This window comes from Mastacembelus armatus, chromosome 1, assembly GCF_900324485.2.
Source record: "Mastacembelus armatus chromosome 1, fMasArm1.2, whole genome shotgun sequence".
Classification (NCBI taxonomy): Eukaryota; Metazoa; Chordata; class Actinopteri; order Synbranchiformes; family Mastacembelidae; genus Mastacembelus; species Mastacembelus armatus.
Window position 1 is genome coordinate 23,632,638 of NC_046633.1, and position 22,623 is coordinate 23,655,260.

A 22,623-nucleotide genomic window follows, 5' to 3' on the forward strand; every position below is an offset into this window, starting at 1 on the left:
TCTCATGCCACTGCACACCTTTTTACATTCTCAGTGACCTCAGCTACAGAAATTAGGAAAACATTTTTCACACAGCTCAGATGAAAACAGTTTGCTGGTATATATGTTTGGAGAGAGAAATCTCCACTCACACTGTAGGAAGACAAGCAAGCACTAGTGCTAATTTAGCAATTACCTGCTGGATCTAGCCTACTGTTGCTTTGTCACAGTTCAGTTTTTTACTACTCAGCTTCCCCACTCCTCCTATTGCCTTCCTGTCTTGTCTGAGTTGTCTTATACTAGGCAGGCTGTTCCTATCAATCACACTCAACCTCCAGTTTCTCTTTAGTTCCCATGTGAGCCTCAAAACCTCCTTGTAGAACCGTAGTCTCTCTGGGCGTAGCCTTCTCCAAAGCTGTGCCCCAGTTACATATTAATTCTCAGCAATTTTCACTGTTTAGCTTATTCACATTGCACCCAAGTGAAAAAGTTCAGTATACTCAAAAAAAAAAAAAAGTCAGCATGCAGATTAAATAAATTTAATTCACACAGTCCAGAGCATGAAGACATTAGAGGAGCCATCGCATCTGCAGAATTTATTTTACCAAAAATACAGTGACATCCAAACAAACGCGTTAGTTTCCACACACACACACATACACACACACACACACACACCTGATATCAAGAACATACATATAGTGGCTGCAGTGACTCAAGCTAGTGCCCTGTCTTCTGCTTAGCATGTTTACTACTCTAAATTAAATGCATACGTGTAAATAAAAAATTTCTCCTGAAATTAACATTTGGCCAGGCTTGGTTAAATGAATCTGACAGACAAGCTTTAAGATGCACTGAGCATTCAGGGAGATCTTATCAGAATGTGGTTAGATCTGCTAAGGCTCAATATTTCTCTAACATTATTAATAGCAATCAGCACATCCCATAGGTTCTTTTCATTACCATCATCAAGGTTCAGCCAGCCATTCTCCTGTGTCCTTCTCTTCTGAATTATGTGATAGATTTAAAATTAGTTTGTAAACAACGTGCCTGACATCAGACTACCTTGTTCTGGCTCAGATACAGACTGCTTTGCTTGGTTAAACAATGTTACTCATCTTGACCACTTTGAACCAGTTTCTTTGCAGCATCGGGTTTGGGCTCGGGTTTAAAATCTGCAGATTGTTCATTAGATCTCCTTTCCTCTCGCCTAATTAAGGAGCCATGTAATATACTGAACCTTTGGATTTTGGATCTTATAAATAACTGCTTAGATGACATTAAGCTAAACGTCTTCTACAGACACCAGAAAATGTATTTGCCTGTTTCTGTGACATTCTGTGACAAACCTGAATGGATAATGTTTGGCCATGTTGGCAATGACACCATTGATTTGACTGTAACTTTGACTGAATTGTTTTGTATTTATTTGCTATTTTACTCTTTTACTAGTGAAGCATTTTGTGTTCACCTCTACATTGTATGAATAAATTTGGATTCGATTTGAATATTACTACAATGATTTTTGTGCCACAGCTGCTTGTAATGAAGCTCATGGTGGCACAATAGGAAAAGTTCAGACATTGTCTGTGGGTCATGAATATCAGTGCAAAATTTCATGACAGACTGACAGTTCATAAAATATTTCAGTCTGAATCATTAATTTTGACTGGTGGTGAGCTTAATATTGTGAGACAATACCAGTACAAGTTTGAAACCTCTAAAATGTTTTGTGTTTGCAGTGACACTGTACAGTTTCTATCAGTTTGTGTACAGTTGTACTGTACAGTTTGTGGTACAGCTGGCACTTTCAGTAAAAGTATCTCAACTTTGTTAAAGGAGCACCATTTACACTTCTTTGCCACCCAGTAAGATGGTGTTCCATCTACCAAAAGTCATTTTTGCAGCCAAGATTAAATCCAGTTACACCTTCATCCACTGTTTGATTGGCAACCGTGTGCCTCTGCAGAGGGGTGCCAATCTCACATGCAGGGGGCATGAGTCATGACCATAAGGCACTAAAACTCTCACCTCAGGCCACGGTTCCCCTCCCCAGACCAATTAGATTTTTCACAGCTTTTGCATTAGAATTCAGCCAATCACACTGTCAAAGACTGTGCCAAGGACCGGTTTTCCATATGCCTTCAATAGGTAACGAAAATTTGACGTGACGCTGTCGTTTATATGATGGTTTATTTTGTTTCAGTTGTACTTGTAGCAATTTTTATTTGATAGCTGTTTATCAATTCTGTTGTGAATGGAAATTCTAATCCTCATAGATTTCCACATAAAAATAAGTGATCCACTTGAACAAATACTGTGCATACTAAATTTTGAAACAGGTAGGTGAGCGGAGGAACAAGTTGTCAACGTTGGTGCGTTTTCCCCTGACTGGATTGGACATGGCTCCCCATGTAGTGAAGAGGAGTCAGAGTATGAGGAACCTGAATGTTGGGCCCTGGCCACCCTCATGGAAGCAGCCCTCAGGGCAACACCATCAACCTGCCGACATGATCCTCCCCCACGACTATCTCTACGACCTTTATGCTGTGTGTAACCATCATGGAGGAATGCACGGAGGACATTACACAGGTATACAACTGAGTGGTATAATATGCAGTATATTTGCTACTTGATAACCGTGTCTGGCCAGTCAGGGTTTTCTTTAGCGCACTGTTATATTAATGAACATGTGCCAAAACATTTATTTGATTATTTGATTTGTTGACAGAAAATGGATCAGTATTTGACAATACTAAATAGGCTATATAGCAGTGAAAGCTACTTACAGTATGAATTCATCTTCCTAAAAAGGATTTTTGAATAATCAAAATGTGATGTGCTATTTTTTATGCCCCAAAACCAATTCTAAGCATGAGATACCTTTGTATTTGGACCATATTCCTTCATTGCAATGAGTGTTTGTTTGTGAACTTCACCAGAGCATTATGTATCTTTTAGCATTAGAGTCCATTGACATATACAACACATAAATAATTTTTGGTTTTGCTCTATTAGGGATTTGATCATAATAAAAAGGTAAAATATCGACCACATTAATTTTTATTCAAATCTTGATTTGAGCATTGAGCATTAATGTGCACATATTGAAGTGCCCCTTCCTTCCTCATACAGCCCCTTCCTCATACATTCATTTGTAAATCCAGCTTACTGTAGGAACTCAGTGGATGGCCAGTGGTATAGCTATGATGACAGCAGCGTAGACCTGGTGCCAGAGGAAGACGTATGTACCAGAGGGGCCTACATCCTTTTCTACCAGAGACGCAACACCATTCCTCCTTGGTCTGCCAGTAGCTCTGTCAGAGGTATGCTATCAAACTCATAGAAAACACAAATGCATAAATTACATGATGAATTAATGACCTTGTAGTTTTATATTAGAGGAACAAAAGTGTTAAATATTGAATTAATACATGCGCATTAGCATTAAGGAGAAATTTAGATATAGTGTGTGTTGCTTTCTTTTTCAAAGAACTATGTGCTTCTACTTCTGTTGACTCTGTATGTTTTATTCATAAGAGATGTCAAACCACACAGGAATCAGAATGACAATTCAGGTGAGCAAGGCAGGTTTTAATAGTACAAAAGTCAAAACAACCACAATAATTGAATTCATGTTTCCTTTACTTGTGTATTTTTCTTGTATCGTAGTACCACACCTGCAAAATGCAAGGAAAATATGCAAGGGCAGAGGAGCCAGAGAAACATGTTTTAAAGAGAAATGAGCTTTTCTCCAATCCATCATCTCAGACAATAACTGCTTTCAGCATCTGTTATTCACATCTAGACTACAGAGTTCATTAAACCATAATGAATGGAATTGAAGAGTGACTGCATGTAATAAACCTAACCCTAAGTATGGCCATGATTAGGCACACTGTTTTGCATAAATATTATTGCTCTTTGACATCATTTAATATAGGCTTATCTTAATTATTGCAGAAACAAATTAATGCACACACAGTCCATCAGTTCCTCCACCAACTCATTCAAACCTGTCAGATTTTATCACAGCATTCATTTTTATTCATCAGATTATTTAGTCTGTTTCCAGTTGTCATGTAATCGTGAAATTTAACATTAGGTGTATTATGTTTCCCAGTTAAGATTAAAACATAACCAAAACTTTCATCAGTGCAATACAACTAAGTAACAAAACAGCACAAAATAATAAGCAAGCACCAAAAACTGCGTCAGTGTTTTTCTTTCTTTTTCCTCCTCAATGATAAAATGCATTAATGTTTACTTGACCAGCTTTTATACTGTATTATAGAGGGAGCACATGGCATGAACACATGGCTTGTTTTGAACTGTGCCTTTCCTTAAATTCACCGACTCACTCACTTTTCCTCCTTTGTGAGTTGCAATGACACTGGCACTTTCCATAGACAGAAATGCAGTCACAACATGTTTGTATAAAGTCTAAAGACTGGCCCATAAAATGACTCACTCTCTTAATCGTTATAATGTATAAAATAAATTATACACCAGGTGATAAAATCGTTAGGTTTTAGGATTTAGCTGTAAAAGCTCAAATGAGATTCTAAGGGGCGGTTTATAACTATTCTTGCTTTTAGATCAGCATACTGTTCTTTGGTCAATATTGTACTTCTCAAAATAAAACTTAATGTCTCTTATGGTAACTGCACAGGGTAGATGGAGCTCTTCTCCACACTTTAAATCATTGCTGACAAAGATTTTTGGCTTCAATACAGAATAGTACTAGCTTAATGCAGAAATTAAAAAGCAGAATTGATAGGCCTTTGACACCACTCTAAAAATGAAAATGGCTAAAGACTGAAAGGCAACTGTAGGAAACTGTGACAAATTCAATTCAGAAGCCTCATTATTAGATCTACCTCTTTAAAAATCAAAGTCTGCTGTAAGTGTGCAGAATGTGCTAACACAGTGGCTGTTTTATTTATGCAATAATTGCAACAAGCAAGGTGTATAAATGAAAGCCCTGATTTCTTCATAACATCAGTGATGCTTAATTCCAAGCTGTGCTTCAATACCCAAATGTCTGTCAGTGCAGAAAACTCTCTTCACATAAAATGTTAAAAAAAAAAAAAAACACCTGGACATAGCCTTGTCAGCGTCAGCATGAAAGACGAATTTAAAATACATTAGATACAAAATGTTAAAATGAAACTCTTGTCAGTGGGTTGCAGGGGGGGGGGGAGCCTCTGGTCTGGCATACAACTGAAGCATTAATAAAAATGGATGCTTTCAGAATTTACTCAGCTACGTTATGGGCAGGACGACAGGACGACGACAGCAAGAACAGAGGATGCATTAGAGCTATTAGTGTGAGAGAAACATTTTGCTCAACAGTAAATCAGAAACGTGATAGTAATGTCATGTTTGCCCACCTTACTAACTAATATCTGATCTTGAAGTACAACTGTATAACTGCTGTTTCAACAGGAAAGGCTGATACAGTCAAACCAATTGTTCAGTTTTATAAATTTTAATACAATAATGTCCTACAAGTGCTGTGAATATATTTTTTTTAACTAAGTGAAATGAATAACATGCCAACTACCACTGATAAGGCTATTTATAGTACAATGGGGCAAGTCAGGTACAGTTGTCACATGGACATGAACTTAAAACCTTTTGCCAGTGCTGCTCAAAGGAGGGCACATTAATATGGACATAGTAAATGTCAGAATATCTATGAAAGGCAAAATGTGAATTTGCATTGAACCACTGTGTGTGCCCAGTTGCATCTTTTTTGCATGTGTTTGTTTTGCATGTGAACTGCAAACCCACTTTGATCCACTTAAAAGCAAACAAGTCCAAGGCTGAAACTGTCAGGTCTCAGGAATGGACTGGATACAAGTGTAAGACAGGCAGGATGAGAGAGATAGACCAGACGGACTGGTTCAGGAGAAGGGAAGCATACAGATGGAGCTGAATTTCTGGTTGGAAGTAGGGAGACAACTGGAACTGAAGGTTTGCATTCAAAAAGACAGGCTGATGATGATGCGCTGCTGACCATGAGCTAGTGGCAGAGGTGGAAAGGTTCAAGGGCAGGAGTGAGCTGGAGATTGGGTTTGAGATGGACAGGTTTGGATGTAGAGGTGAGCTGTGCGCAGGAGTTCAGAGCTGAGACAGGCTGGCTATAATACCAGGAGACAGTCAGCGAGCAGAGTAACTAGCTGGGGAAGACAGGAGGTTAGAAGCTGGGACAAACATGCTCTGGTGCCTGTTTGAAAGATTAATAGCTGAAACAAACTTATTGTCAGCAAAACCGACAGGGAAAGAGCAGTAGATTTGATCAAACACTAGCAGACCCATATTTAGGGATACAAAAGTGTTCTGGTGGCTGAAAATCTCAGGGGTATGACGAGAGACGGTCTGCCAAGGACAAGTGACATGAAGTTTTTATAATGAGCCAGCAGAGCCTAACAGGACTAGGATAATGACTGAAAAAGAGCTAGGACCTAGGACACGGACCAGAAATTCACCAAAATAAAAGCACAGGACACTCGTTACCTCAGGAGAAAGCAAGAGTATTTTGGGAACTTAATAGTCAGGGTTGTGGGGGGCTGGAGCCAATCCCAGCTGACACTGGACAAGAGGCAGGATACACCGTAGTCTATCACTAATCCATCACAGGGCTAACAAATAGAAACAAACACACTCACATTCACACCTACTGTCCGCAATTCCAGGCAATGAGGACCAATTAGATGCCAACACCAAAACTCAGTTTTAAGATGTTTATTGCTTTCTTGAGGGACTCACCAGATCTACATGAAATCACATGGGAACAAGGGAAAACTCAAAAACAAGGTTATATGACTTCGCATGGGGATCTGGGTCTCCTAATTGGGACTCAGCAGACCTACATGGTAACTATGAAACTTAACACTGGGTAACGTGGCTTGACGTGGGGATTTGGGTCTCCTAATTGGGACTCAGCAGACCTACATGGAAACTATGAAACTTAACACTGGGTAAGGTGGTTTGACGTGGGGATCTGGATCTCCTAACTGGGACTCACCAGACCTTCATGGAAACTATGGAAACCTAACACGGGGTAACGTGGCTTGACGTGGGGATTTGGGTCTCCTAATTGGGACTCACCAGACCTACATGGAAACTATGAAACTTAACACTGGGTAACGTGGCTTGACGTGGGGATCTGGATCTCCTAACTGGGACTCACCAGACCTTCATGGAAACTATGGAAACCTAACACGGGGTAACGTGGCTTGACGTGAAGATCTCGGTGTCCTAATTGGGACTCACCAGACCGACATGGAAACTATGGAAACTTAACACTGGGTAACGACAAAGAGCAGGGTGAAACGTAGAATGTTAGCTGACCAGGAGATGGAGACAAAACCAGAGGTGCTATGGAGGATGGTGGTTTCTGCCTAAGCCCACACCCGGTACCTACGAGGGGGCATAGGCAGATGGTGGATTGGATCCAGAACTTGGCCCGCAGAGCAACATCTGACGGAATGTGTTAGCCTTGGCCAAGTCCAACTCCTATAGACTCAGTGGGTGGATACTTCTTCTTTTACATAATCCAACACAAAGTTATCCCTCTACTTAGCAACATGGAAACTCAAACATTGGCTTACTTGAAACAACGTGGTCTTCCTGAACAGAATAGAGTGGGCATGAATTCTTTGATCTGGATACACAGAGTAATTTTGAGCAGTGGTGTCAGACAATCCAGCAACTTGTCTATGGCTATGGAGAGGTATATAAACCATGAGTCGAAAACAGAACACAGGTGAAAACAATCATATAATCAGGGCACAAAACCAGATCCTGTATGATCCTTCAGAACAAAAGCATAACAGGAAGTAAAGTTGCTGGTCATGACACCTACAGGCAGTTTGGAGTCACAAGCAAAGAGGTATAATACAAAAACTCATAGCTTTGCATTATTTTCTACTCTCCTACCCTTCATCGATACTCGTGTGAGTGAAAGAGTAAAACAGACATGAGGGAGGTAATGACCACAGCCTCAAGTGCTTTAATCAGTCACATCAATAATCACCTTGTGAATGCTGCAGATGCTGTGAACCAAGATTACGTATTGAAACGTCATTACAGATATGATTCATCTAATGCATATTCCATAACATTACAAATAAGGAAAATGTGACTGTAATAATATGGTTTTTGTTGTTATTTAAGTCCAAAGTGTAGTTTGACACAATCACCTTCATTTTGTTTCCATGGCAACCGACTACTTTTACAGTCCCATTAAATCAGTTCTAGTGACCAATCGATAAGAGGAGTTTTTCCTGTCAGGATAAACCTTCTCTTCCACCTTTCAGATGGAGAAACTAGGCAGAGATGATAGATTTAAGGGACTGGAACAATGATGGTAAACATCCATCTATTACAGGTTATAAAGGTACAAATAATAAAACCAAAAGCATTTATTTTTCACATTTAATGATGCAGGGAAAAAGATGTTGTCATGATAGTAAGCCTGACTCAGAACACAAAGCAAGGACCCATGTCTCTCTTTCTACATGTTCACACATTCTAACACAAAAAGCTCTCAGTGGGATAAGGCATATTGTTAGTGTTTAGCCTTTTCCTTTGGGGAAGGGTGGGTTGTTGTTTTGTTTTTTTTTTGCCCCTACCCACCTGTAGTTTGTGCAGCTGCAGACAGAAAAAGGGGAGACAGAGGCAGAGAAAAGGGGGGAGGTCTGCAACACAGGTCAGACTGCAACCGCCAGCATCACGATTTGAGCTGCACATGGAGAGCCTGCCATAACCACTGGCCTCATTCTGGCATTATAGCACAATTTTGCTGTTCAAGGTAGTGAGAGGGGCAGTTATTGGGTACATGGTGGAAAACAGCATTTTACCCCAGTAATTTCATGCACTGTATTGTAAGTCAAGGCAAATTTATTTGTATAGCACCATTCATACACTACGCAATTCAAAGTGCTTTACAAGGCATATAGTTACATTAAAAGCATGGAAAAGAGCATTTAAAAACAAAGACATTTAAAATAAAATAAATTTAAATAAAATAGTAAATTAAAATAAGATGTATAAGCACATTAAGAAAATAAGGATGAACAATTATTTGAAGGCAGCAGTAAACAACTGAGTTTTCAGTCCTGATTTGAATGAGCTGACAGTTTGAGTAGACCTCAGGTGTTCAGGAAGTTTGCTCCACAAGTGAGGAGCATAGTAACTGAATGCTGCATCACTTTGTTTGCTTCTGGTTCTGGGAACACACAGTAGACCTGTCCCAGATCACCTGAGAGGTCTGGAAACCTCATAGAGGTTTCCAATACATCTTGAATATATTTAGGTCCACAACCATTTAGTGCTTTATAAACTAGCAATAAGATTTTGAAATCTATCCTTTGACTAACGGGAAGCCAGTGTAGTGATCTGAGAACTGGTGTGATATGGTCCAGTTTCTTGGTGTTTGTAAGGACTCTGGCAGCAGCATTCTGGATTAGCTGCAGCTGCCTGATTGACTTTTTGCTAAGACCTGTAAACAAGCCATTACAATAATCTAACCTAATGAAGATAAATGCATGAACAAGTTTTTCTGCATCTTGTTTAGACAGAAAACCTTTTTATTCTAGCAATGTTTCTCAGGTGGTAATAGGAAGATTTAGTGATGGATTTTATGTGGTTGTTAAAATTCAGGTCTGAGTCAATGATTACACCAAGGTTTCTGGCTTGATTTGTAACTTTCAATGACATGGAGTCAAGCTGGGCAATGACCTTTGACCTTTCATTTTTGGGGCCAAAAACAATCACTTCTGTCTTGTCTGTATTGAGCTGGAAAAAATTCTGGCACATCCATTCTTCTCCATTCACTCACATAATGAAATTAGAGGACTATAATCATGAGATGATACTGATATATAAAGTTGGGTGTCATCTGCATAGGCATGGTAGTCAATGTTGTAGTATTCCATAATCTGAGCAAGGGGCAGCATGTAGATATTGAATAAGAGAGGACCAAGAATGGAGCCTTGAGGAACCCCACATTTAATTTTTGTTCGCTCAGACTCGAAATTACCAAGTTTGACAAAATAGTCTCTATCTTGTAAGTAAGATTTTAACCAATTTAACACTGTGCCAGCAACTCCCACCCACGTTTCTAGTCTATCAAGCAGCACATCATGATAAACTGTGTCAAATGCAGCACTGAGATCCAGTAGTACTAAAACAGAGGTTTTGGATTCATCATTATTCAAATGTAAATCATTTAAAATTTTAATAAGTGCAGTCTCAGTGCTGTGGTGTGTGCAAAATCCAGACTGAAGTGCATTAAAAAGATTGTTTTGCACCATAAATCTGCGAATTTGTTGAGAAAATACTTTTTCAATTATTTTTCCCAAAAATGGAAGATTTGATATTGGCCTGTAGTTACTTACTGCTGAAGCATCTAGATTAGGCTTTTTAAGAAGAGGTTTTATAACAGCAGTTCTTAAGGCCTGGGGAAACAGCCCTGACTGAAGATAACTATTGACAATCTGCAATACATCTGGAGCTAAGCCGTTAAAAACATTTTAAAAAAATCTGTTTGTAAAATATCAAGGCAGCATGATGTAGATTTTAATTGTAGAAGCGTTTCTGCCAGAGCTCTGTGATCAAGGAGATCAAAATGTTCTAGATTCACTGGAGAACAAGGAGGCACAGGAGATATTGTCATGTTCCTTGGACTGCAGCTAGATATAGTTTGTCTTATCATTGATATATACTGTGAAAAAAGCTGCAAAATCATTGCATGACATTTTGGACGGCCGTTCAGAAGGAAGAGAGGGTGCTGGGTTTGTGAGTCTGTCTACAACAGAAAACAATGTGCGGGCATTATTGCTGTTTCTATTGATAACCTCTGAGAAAAATGATTGCCTTGCATTTTTTAATTTTTGGTTATAGTTGTGAAGACTCTCTTTGTACAACTTACTGCACATCCGTCTCACATCTTTTATAGCAGAGTCTCCCACAATCAGAGTCTGAGGCCCTGTTAACTTTCCTCTTAGCTTTCTGTCTTCTGATGTGCTTTCAGACCTTACCCCTCTCTGTGGATGTGGGGGATTGTCCAAGTCATCAATTCAATTCAAATCAATTCAATTTTATTTGTATAGCGCCAAATCACAATACAAATCATCTCAAGGCACTTTACAAAAACTAAAACTAAAAACCCAACAATTCCCTTATGAGCAAGCACTTCGCGACAGTGGAGAGGAAAAACTCCCTTTAACGGAAGAAAAAACCTCCAGCAGAACCGGGCTCAGTTTAGGCCATCTGCCTCGACCGGTTGGGGTGAGTGGATAGAGCAGAGAGAAAAGAACAACAAATAGACACTGCAGGTTGGTGGGACCAGTAACTGCACATCAGCGATATACAGCTCCAGGACCAGGGACACCTGCAGAAGGTACAGAGAGAACAGAGAGAGAGGGAGAGAGCACAAACTAGGGGAGAGAGAGAGCACAAGGTTAGTAACATTCAATGGTGGAATATACATGTTAGGGGGGAGGAGAGAAGAGAGGGGAGGGGAAGGGAAAGGGGGGGAAGGGAAGGGAGGGGAGGGGTAGGGGAGCTCAGTCCACTGATGGTCCTCGGGCAGTCTAGGCCTATAGCAGCATAACTAAGGGATGGTTCAGGGTTGCCTGAAGCCAGCCCTAACCATATGCTTTGTCAAAGATGAAGGTTTTAAGTCTAGCCTTAAAAGTATAGAGAGTGTCTGCTTCCTTAACCCAGGCAGGGAGCTGGTTCCATAGGAGAGGAGCTTGATAACTAAAGGCTCTGCCTCCCATTCTGCTTTTGGAAACTCTGGGAACCACAAGTAGACCTGCACTCTGAGAGCGAAGTGGTCTATTGGGATAATATGGTACTATGAGGTCTTTAAGGTATGAAGGAGCTTGATTATGAAGGGATTTATATGTGAGAAGAAGGATTTTAAATTCTGTTCTATATTTTTGAGGGAGCCAATGAAGAGAAGCCAATATAGGAGAAATATGATCTCTCTTGCTAGTTCCTGTCAGGACTCTGGCTGCAGCATTCTGGATTAATTGGAGGCTTTTTATGGAGATATTGGGACATCCAGATAGTAATGAGTTACAGTAATCTAGCCTTGAGGTAACAAATGCATGGACTAGTTTTTCTGCATCATTTTGAGACAGGATGTTCCTAATTTTGGAAATGTTGCGCAGGTGAAAGAATGCAGTTCTAGAGATTTGTTTTATGTGTGAGTTAAAGGACATGTCATGGTCAAAAATAACTCCAAGGTTTTTTACAGTAGTGCTAGAGGCCAGGGTTATGCCATCTAAAGTAGCTATAATTTGAGAAAAGTTATTTCTGAGATTTTTTGGCCCAAATATAATGACTTCTGTTTTCTCCGAGTTTAAAAGTAAAAAGTCATCCAGGCCTTTATGTCAGTTAGACAGGCTTGAAGTCTGGTTAACTGGTTTGTGTTAACAGGTTTAATAGATAGATATAACTGAGTGTCATCTGCATAGCAGTGGTAATTAATAGAGTGCTTCCTAATGACATATCCTAAAGGAAGCATGTACAGGGTGAACAGAATCGGTCCTAGCACGGAGCCTTGTGGAACTCCATAACTAAGTTTTGTTCGTGTGAAAGGTTCATCATGGACATGAACAACCTGGAATCTGTCCGATAAATAGGATTGGAACCACTTTAACGCTGTTCCTCTGATACCAATCACATGCTCCAGTCTCTATAATAAGATGTTGTGGTCAATGGTGTCGAATGCTGCACTAAGGTCTAGGAGGACAAGTATTGAAACAAGTCCATTATCTGAGGCTAAGAGAAGATCGTTGGTAACTTTCAACAGTGCTGTTTCTGTACTATGATGTGCTCTAAATCCTGATTGAAAATCTTCAAATAGTTCATTTCTGTGTAAGTGGTCTGATAGCTGCTTAGCAACAGCTTTTTCTAGGATTTTACAAATAAATGGCAGGTTGGATATTGGTCTATAATTAGCCAAGACTCCTGGATCAAGACTAGGCTTTTTTAGTAAAGGTTTGATTACTGCAGTCTTAAAGGCCTGTGGTACGTAGCCTGATACTAGAGATAAATTTACCAAGTCCAATAAAGATGAGTTCATTAATGGCAGGGTGCCTTTAAGCAGTCTAGTCGGGATGGGGTCTAAGAGACATGTTGATGATTTCGATGAAGCAACTACTGATGTAAATTCAGAGAGATCTATGGGAGAGAAGCAGTCTAAACATAACTGAGGTCTTACAGATGATTCAAGAGCTACTGTAGTAGAAGATTCATTTATTGCAGGTATAGGAAGTGTAACCGCTTTTGACAGCGTGTACTCAATGTCTGTTACGCTCTTTAACTGGGTGCTATGGTGTTTCTAATTATTTTTCCCAATAAACCCAATACCAGGAAATGATTGTGGGCCCAATCAGATTTATCTAGGTTCGTGGGAGCCGAAAGGTGAGCAACTGCAATGGAACAGTCAACACACAGAGGGGATAACTGTGACTTTTACTGTTGTCATTTCAATTGACATAAAATTCCAACATTCAACAAAAATAACACTCATGAGTTAGCGCGCATGTAAACAAAAAAAAATAAAAAAATTACTAAATTCAGTCCCTTTGTTGTTTTTCTTTTTGATAGAGTCAGTTAAGTATTCTCAGTCCAATGTCCGGTAACCTGGTTAGTCATTAGCTACCACTGTGTTCTTGTCCTTGGGCTGGGCTCGCCATCCAGTACTGGAGAGATGTCCATCCTTCGCTGTGCCGCGTAGTTTCAATTTGGATCCAAACACACAAAAAAAAACCTGACCAGTGCAAGGCAAATACGTTCTAGACAGACAATGGTGTAGGTTCCAAGCTTCGGTTGGCTCACAGCCTTCCTTCAGCTCAATTTTTCCGTCCACTAAATTCTCCGGCTCGGTGTGTCTCGACCGCATGAAGCTCGTAAATGTCTGACACCACGTAAGGCACGCAAAACCGGATGTTCCGGCTCAAGGGCGGGACAATTAACCTTATTGGTTAATATGAGATCACACACTAAATAACATCATTGGTTGCTCATAATGTTGCTAAAACACAATGCAGCTACTTCACAGGTTTTTACCATATTTTAACACTATTTACTAATACTAATGTTCTAATGAACTTGTGTTTACTAGTTTTTATCTATTTCTTTTTATCACTGGGTTACACTTTCCCCCCTTAGAATCATGCAAGTCCCTTTGCATGGGGTCGGTTGCACAGAAATAACAGGAGGGCTAGACCCTTCCTGCATGAATTCATCATTAGACTCTGATAAGGCATTGGTAAAAGCTAGGCTTAGCCCATGGAACAACGACTGGGCAATGGATACCAGAGGATTTCCCAGGTGAGTGTATCGGAGTCTGTCTGGTTGGACTTTAGCTCTTGCTGAGCGCCTTATAGTGTTAGTTGCCTCCTCCTCAAGATTCAGCGGATTTCCATCGTGTTTCTGGTTCATAAGGTCATCCTCAGGTTGATTTCCTTCCAAAAGGACAGCCCCCTGACGTCCTCCTGGTACATCAGGTGAGTTGGGTTCACTGCATGAACCATCTGCATCTGTCGACCGTACCTCATCCATTGAGGATTGTATGTCCACTCCAGCAGGGGCTACAGGTTCCTCTCCAGGTAAGTCGTCATTTCCAAGTAGGTTGTTTCCAGCAGGATTGACTACGGGTAGGTGAATTTCAGCTGGGCTTTGCGTGTGACGGTGAGTTTGTGATTTTGGGATCTCATAAACTTTGGTGACAATAGTTGGCTCTTGTGGGGGTGTCTCTTTGAACCAATAGACATTTTCGCTTTCTGGTTCAGAAAGGTGATGGTCATCATTTTGTTCAGAAGAGTGACGTGTTTGTGGCCTGCGGCCATGTTTTGGCAATTCGGGCTCCTCCTTGGTGGGTGCAAGGAAACCGCATGGGAGTAGAAGGTCACGATGGACAGTTCGCACTGGACCATCTTTGTTTTCAGGTTTTATAGTGTATACTGGTAGATCACCAGCTTTCTTCACTACAACATGAATGTCCGTCTCCCACTTATCAGCCAGTTTATGTTTGCCTCTCAGACGCACTGCACGAACCAAAACTCTGTCTCCAGGTTCTAGTTTCGAAGGTTTTACACAAATATCAAATCTAGCTTTATTTTTGTCGGCCATTTTATTCACACTCTCAGTTGCTAGTTTGTAACTTTCTTCCAGCGTAGACTTGAGTTTCTGCACATACTGTGAATGTGACTTGAAGCCACTGTCTCGGAAAGGCAAACCAAATGCCAAATCAACTGGCAATCTTGGTTGGCGGCCGAACATTAATACATAGGGTGCAAATCCAGTTGTGTCATTTCTCGTACAGTTGTACGCATGGACTAAGGGCTTAACAAAATTGCGCCACTGTGATTTGTCTTTATCCTCCAAGGTTCCAAGCATGCTCAGTAGAGTTCGATTGAAGCGTTCCACTGGATTTCCCCTGGGATGATAAGGTGTGGTGCGTGTTTTGTGGATGCCCATAATATTACATAATTCTTTTATGAGGTGGGACTCGAAGTCGGGTCCTTGGTCACTATGTAACCGTTCTGGGACTCCATAGTGCACTATGAAATTATCCCAGATGGCTTTTGCTACGGTCTGAGCTCGTTGATTAGCAGTGGGGATGGCTACTGCATATTTTGTGAAGTGATCGGTTAGGACGAGCACATCCTTTGTATTGCTTCGATCGGGCTCAATGGACAGAAAATCCATGCACACTAGTTCGAGGGGCCTGGTGGACTTTATATTAACCAGTGGAGCAGCTTTTTCTGGGGGAGACTTTCTTCTGACACAGCGGCTGCATGTTCTGATCTTAGTTTCAATGTCCACCGCCATGCGAGGCCAATAAAATCTGCTCCTGGCAAGGTCTATAGTGCGCTCAATACCTAAGTGGCCCATATCACTGTGAATACTCCGAAACACTGTATCACGAAGCTGTTCAGGCAATTCGAGCTGGTAAGTGACATTCCCACCCTCTTGGCGTGTTCTGTACAGAACGCTATTGTGGATTTCAAGGCGACTGAGCTCTCTCAACAACAGGTTGATATCAGGAAGCTCTGCTCTTACTGTAGGTGGAACTTTTCCTCCAGTTTCGATTTGGGCTATGACTTCTCGCAGACAGGTGTCAGATCGCTGTTCATTTTTAAGCTGCTCTGGGGACATATGAGGGATGATTGGGAGACCACCACACTCATTTTCATTGACAAAACCATCTGGAATGACAGTTACAGACATGGCTACTAATGGGATGGTGTCATCGTAGGAGCTATTGACAAGGTGCTTATCACATATGGCAGACACTACCTCGGGACTTAAACTACTTTCTAGCGGTGACAGGTGAGTCTGGGTGAACTGCTGTATGCGGTCGCACTCTTTTTGGGACACCGCGTCATTGAGTAACTCGCCATGTGGTCGCCTCGAAAGACCGTCAGCATCTGAGTTGAGTTTGCCTGCTCGGTATTGGAGCTTAAAGTTGAAAGTAGACAGAGCAGCTAGCCATCTATAACTCATAGCATCCATTTTAGCAGTAGTTAAGACATATGTAAGGGGATTACTATCTGTTATGACAGTAAACTGGTTTCCATATAAATAATCAGCAAATTTCTCCGTCACTGCCCACTTTAGAGCTAAAACTTCTAATATATGGGCGGGGTAACGGGACTCGCTTTTGGACAAACCCCGGCTTGCATAAGCTATAACCCTAGTCTGGCCATCTTGGATTTGATAGAGTGCAGCTCCTAGCCCTGTAGTGCTGGCGTCAGTGTGGAGCGTGTATGGCAACTTAGGGTCAGCAAAACCCAGGACAGGTGCCGTACTGAGCTTTTCAATTATTGCTTTGAAAGCATCATCACATGAGGAAGTCCATCGGTCACCAAATGGTGTTCTGGGGTCATGATACTTGACAGGCTTGGCTTTAAGCTTTGCACTTTTGCGTAAAGGTGGATAGCCTGCAGTTAAGTCGGTGAGGGGCTTGACAATACTTGAATAGTCCTTAATAAATCGCCTGTAGTACCCTGAGAAGCCTAAGAATGAACGGAGTTGTTTGAGGTCACAGGGTACAGGCCAGGTGCTTAGGGCTTTCACTTTCTCAGGGTCGGTCTCTACCCCCTTGTGAGATACTATGTGCCCGAGATATCTGACAGAAGTCTGGAAAAATGTACATTTCGTGGGGGAGAGTTTTAATCCGTATTCTCTTAAGCGATTAAGAACTTTCATTAAGCGGGACTCATGTTCTTCAGGCGTTTTGGAGAACACGATAATATCATCAAGAAACACAAGCACTTCTTTAAGGTTCATGTCCCCCATACATTTTTCCATAAGGCGCTGGAATGTGCTTGGGGCGTTTGTGATGCCTTGTGGCATTCTGTTGAATTCCCAGAAGCCGATAGGACATACGAATGCGGTCTTTGGTTTGTCCAGCTCCTCTACCTCGATCTGGTAGTAGCCTGATTTCAAATCGAGGACGGAAAACCACTGCGATCCGTTCAGGGTGGAAAACGTTTCCTCCAAGTTGGGGAGAGCATAAGCATCTTTTACAGTCTGCAGGTTAAGCTTTCTGTAGTCTATACAGAGGCGGACTTCACCATTTTTTTTCCGTACGACGACAATGGGCGAAGAAAAGGGAGAAGAGGATTCTCTGATCACACCTGCTTGTTGGAGCTCTTGTAGATGCTTACGGACGGCTTCCAAGTCATTTGGGTGTATGGGACGTGCCTTGTGCTTGAAAGGAGTTTCGTCTGACATTTTGATCTGATGTTTCACTTGATCTGTTCTGCCAAAGTCTAGATCAGTTTGCGCAAAAACCTCTGACATGCTGTTGAGTTTTTGGGTTATGCGCTCTTTCCATTCAGAGCTAATTGGAGAAGTGTCAAAGTTGTAATTCAAGCTGGGCTCTTGGCTGACATGAGGTGCCTGCGGTCTCACTGAATGTTCTTGTGAAAGAACTCGCTGAAATGCACTGATTTCTCCGATTCATTTGTCAATACGACTGGTACCAGATAAGGTGATCTTTCAGGTAAGTCTACAAGACATGGCTTTACTAGGATACCACCAGGTAAAACTGACACAGAAGGGTGTTCTAAGAGGACAGATTTCTCAGTATTATTGGCTGCAACAGCTACAGAACTTTCAAGGACAACAGTGTGGCCTGCTGGTACTAACTGGGGTTCTTTGCTGTGTATGGTTACTAAGCCAAGGTTACTGTCTTTGGACTGCCTGTGCCTCAACTCAAGAACTTTTAACACTGCCCTATAGCCATGTGCTGTATTTGGCTGCACTTCAGAGCATGCTTGACTATAAAGCTCATAAAGTACATCGAGTGTATTGGTCCCAATCAAAACTAGTGATTGGGAAGGTGCGCGTATGTCAGGAACAACTAAAGCAAGTGTCTGCACTTCAGCTTCGAGGCCTAGGAAATCTTTAGGAAAAACTACATCCATCTCGATGTAGCCCAAGTAGGGTACAGATTGACCATTGGCTCCCTCAACCTCTAGCAGCTCAAAAAGTGGTTTTATCTCTTGAGCGGACAGATGATGTTGATAGAACGACTGAGGAACTGTAGTTACTTGGGAGCCAGTATCTAATAAACAGTGCACAGATTCGCCATTAATCTGAACTTGTGCAGTACTTTTAGTACCAATCAATCCTTGAGGTAGTCTAAAACTGTCAGTTTTAGTATGTGCCTTTAACATGGCACGCTTTCTGATAGGCACACTAGGCTTAGACTCAGCGAGACGGGTTGGCTCAGCTGTTGCCCCTGTTTGTCCCACAACAGAGGCTGGTTTTAGTTTAAAGGGAAAGTGCTGCTATGCTGTCTCTCCCATATCTGCTGGCGCACTCTTAGTTCTTTACGTTTGGCTGCCACAAGTTCGGGGTTTGGCTCTGCCTCACAGGTGGCAACAATGTGCCCATCCTCTCCACAGCGGAAACAATACCAAGGCTTCGGCCTTGTAGTAGGATGACCGTATGAAGGTAAGCTAACTTCAGGGTTTGCATGGTCAGGTTTTATAGCTTCACTTTTCTTTGGCAGGTTTTTCTTAGGTGTGCTTGGTTTCACTTGTTTCAGGACTGCAGCCAATTGGCTTTTTAAGTCAGCTACCTGTTTTTTTAACTCATTTAGGCTGTGTGATTCTGGATCTGTTTGACTTTTATTGGTTTCGGTGGTAGTCTGTTCATGTGAGACTGCTTTCTGATTTGTGGCAACAAAATGTTTTCTCATTCTTGTGGTTTTTATTTCGTGGCGGTTTTCTGCAGTGCGAATAAGGAGCAATAATTCTGCAAATGTGGGTGGATCATTTTTCTTCAACTCCAACTGGAGCTCTGTTAACAAATTTTCATCCCAACAGCCCCTGCAAAACTGCTTAAGGAGCTGTTGGTTCATTTCATGGTGCTCGATACCACCTCTACGGACAGTAAGGTTCAACGCCACTTGCAGGCGATGCAGGTAAGCAGAGGGTTTCTCCCCAGGGTTTTGTAGAGTGTTCATAAATCGTACAAGCAGTTCCTCACCATCGTCCACAGTGTCATAAGCAGAGTCCAACAGGCTCAGATAATTAGAAGGTGTTGCGTCGGGCCCAAGCGGTCTAACCACGTCTGAAGCTGGAGCAAGAAGACTCTCAAGGATCTTCCGAGTTTTTTCCAAGTCAGAAAGCGAAGGGTCCCCTATCATTAGCTCAACATGAGAACGCCAAGTCTCATAATCTGCTTCATTGTAGGACCTGGGAATCTTCCCAGAAAAGGGTTTCAGCTTCAGTGGGGAATGAACATTAGAAAGCCTTTCTCCACTTCTAACAACATGCTCAACAACTATTCGTTGAATGTCTGGTGGGTTAAGATCAATTGGACCCAAAGTGAGGGGATTCTGATTTGGTCTTATAGCACTTGCAAGTGGAATCTGCACGAGTTTAGGAGGTTGAGGTGCATGAGCTGGGTGCGGAGGGGAAACTGTACTTTGTGTAGGCTCTGTGAGCGGCTCAGTAAATTCAGCAGTTTCTGCTTCAGGAACTGGATTGAGTTCAGCTGCCTCAACAGCCCCAATGGACTTCTCTATTTTTGACATGACCTCCCGCAGCACATCCTCAAAACCCTTCCCACTTAACTTGGCTAAACCCTTCAGTTCGGTAAGGTAAGTGTCAGTTACACTGCCCCCTACAGTTTGTGTGTAAACATCTGTTAAGGCTCTAACACAATATTTAAGATCAGGGTTTTCACTGGACGGGAAGAGGTAAGGCAATGTGGGCGCTAATGTCTGAACAGCTACACCGGAGTTAAACTCTACAATCTGACTGTTGTTGTACTCCGACGAGTCATCCTCAATGGTCAGTATCCTACTTACAGAACCATACTGCTGTAAGTACTGAAAAACCTCCTCATCTTTCTCTGATCCGGTGATGCCGCTAACGATCACAGCATTCGGTATTTTAACACCGAATTTTTCAACAAAATCCATTCTAACAAGGTGTCCACAGTTCTTCAGTGTGTAAATGTTGCTCCACCGCAGTTACTCCAGGCTCCTGGCTGGCTCGCCACTATTTGTAACCGCTTTTGACAGCGTGTACTCAATGTCTGTTATGCTCTTTAACTGGGTGCTATGGTGTTTCTAATTAGTTTTCCCAATAAACCCAATACCAGGAAATGATTGTGGGCCCAATCAGATTTATCTAGGTTCGTGGGAGCCGAAAGGTGAGCAACTGCAATGGAACAGTCAACACACAGAGGGGATAACTGTGACTTTTACTGTTGTCATTTCAATTGACATAAAATTCCAACATTCAACAAAAATAACACTCATGAGTTAGCGCGCATGTAAACAAAAAAAAATAAAAAAATTACTAAATTCAGTCCCTTTGTTGTTTTTCTTTTTGATAGAGTCAGTTAAGTATTCTCAGTCCAATGTCCGGTAACCTGGTTAGTCATTAGCTACCACTGTGTTCTTGTCCTTGGGCTGGGCTCGCCATCCAGTACTGGAGAGATGTCCATCCTTCGCTGTGCCGCGTAGTTTCAATTTGGATCCAAACACACAAAAAAAAACCTGACCAGTGCAAGGCAAATACGTTCTAGACAGACAATGGTGTAGGTTCCAAGCTTCGGTTGGCTCACAGCCTTCCTTCAGCTCAATTTTTCCGTCCACTAAATTCTCCGGCTCGGTGTGTCTCGACCGCATGAAGCTCGTAAATGTCTGACACCACGTAAGGCACGCAAAACCGGATGTTCCGGCTCAAGGGCGGGACAATTAACCTTATTGGTTAATATGAGATCACACACTAAATAACATCATTGGTTGCTCATAATGTTGCTAAAACACAATGCAGCTACTTCACAGGTTTTTACCATATTTTAACACTATTTACTAATACTAATGTTCTAATGAACTTGTGTTTACTAGTTTTTATCTATTTCTTTTTATCACTGGGTTACAGAAGCATCTGCTGAATTTTATCTCTAATAGTTGTGATTTTATTTGTAAAGAAACTCATAAATTTATCACTGCTGAGAGCTCAGATGACGATCCAGGGTCCTGCAGTAGTGGAGCGAGTCTATTTTGTAGCTGTACAGTTGGTTCCCTAGGAGTTTTGTTGCTCTTTTTCCCTTTAGTTGTTATCCATGGCTGTGCTTTCCTCTGCACAGGAGTTGAGGAGGATGATAACGCTGGCCAGCCTGTCGCATCACAGATCTCTGGGCGCTGAGTTCTGTCTGTTGCTTGTCCTCTCATGTCAGAGGGAAGTGATTTAGTCTTTGGCTTTGCTCCGAGAGCGTTCCAGGGAGGACTGATACCAGTAGTTTTATTTACCCGGACACAACCCTCCTGTTGCTCGGTCTTGTTAATTCTAGTTAGCTGTATACTAGCATGCTCTTGTCTGCTACTATGATAGAGTGGTAGAGTAGTGTCCTCTTTCCCAAATAGTCCATTTATCTCCACGTTCATCTCTAACCTTTGCACCTTAGTTTCCAGCATAGTAATTTTCTGTAGAGTTTGCTGTAATCGTCCTCAGAGAACGGAGGCATGGTCATGGAAGGTTGATCAAAAAGAAAAATAAAATCCTCACTAAAACTCCAAGTGCAGTTAAAAAAGGGGTAAAATAATGTTAAAAAGTGTATTATAGAATCATTGGGTAAGAATAAATGAAATGAAAAGAAATAAAAGCAAAGTAAAACTGGCAGAAGCAGGAGCAAGCAGAAGAGCGTCTACACTCTTCCCCATTGTTGTTGATGCAGAAACTAGATTGGAACTAGAATAATCATCTTACTGTATGTTTGTGGTTGTGCAAAATTCATTTTGAGTTTGGATATCAGAGCCAGATCTTTCAGGTTCTCTCAGGTTTTTAATTCTGCTATGATTTGTCTCCTCTCTCCGTGTGTCTCACAGGCTCCACAAGTTCATCACTGTCAGACCACTGGCTAATCCGGCTGACAGGGGACAGTAAGAGAGGCAGTCTGGTTTCTCGATCCTTCACCACATGTCCCTCTTCCTTACCCGACTCTCCAGAGTCTCCGGTCTTCCTTGACAATGGTTCTAAAGAGGAAAGAGGTAAGAGGCCACACCCAGGATATATCTTAATCATTTCGGTGGTTTATTTATTTCTTAATGACTTATTCTGTGTAAAGGTCTTGCATTTA

The 22,623-nt window shown here is 41.6% G+C and overlaps 1 protein-coding gene across 1 annotated transcript in view; it reads left to right on the forward strand.

The window, feature by feature from the left end:
* usp43a (ubiquitin specific peptidase 43a) overlaps positions 1 to 22,623 on the forward strand; it is a 112,191-nt gene that overhangs the window by 83,836 nt on the left and 5,732 nt on the right. The window contains exons 13-15 of the mRNA XM_026303761.2: positions 2,322 to 2,571; positions 3,147 to 3,305; positions 22,373 to 22,534. Coding sequence (XP_026159546.1) covers positions 2,322 to 2,571; positions 3,147 to 3,305; positions 22,373 to 22,534 — 571 coding nt within the window. The remainder of the gene's footprint in view (positions 1 to 2,321; positions 2,572 to 3,146; positions 3,306 to 22,372; positions 22,535 to 22,623) is intronic.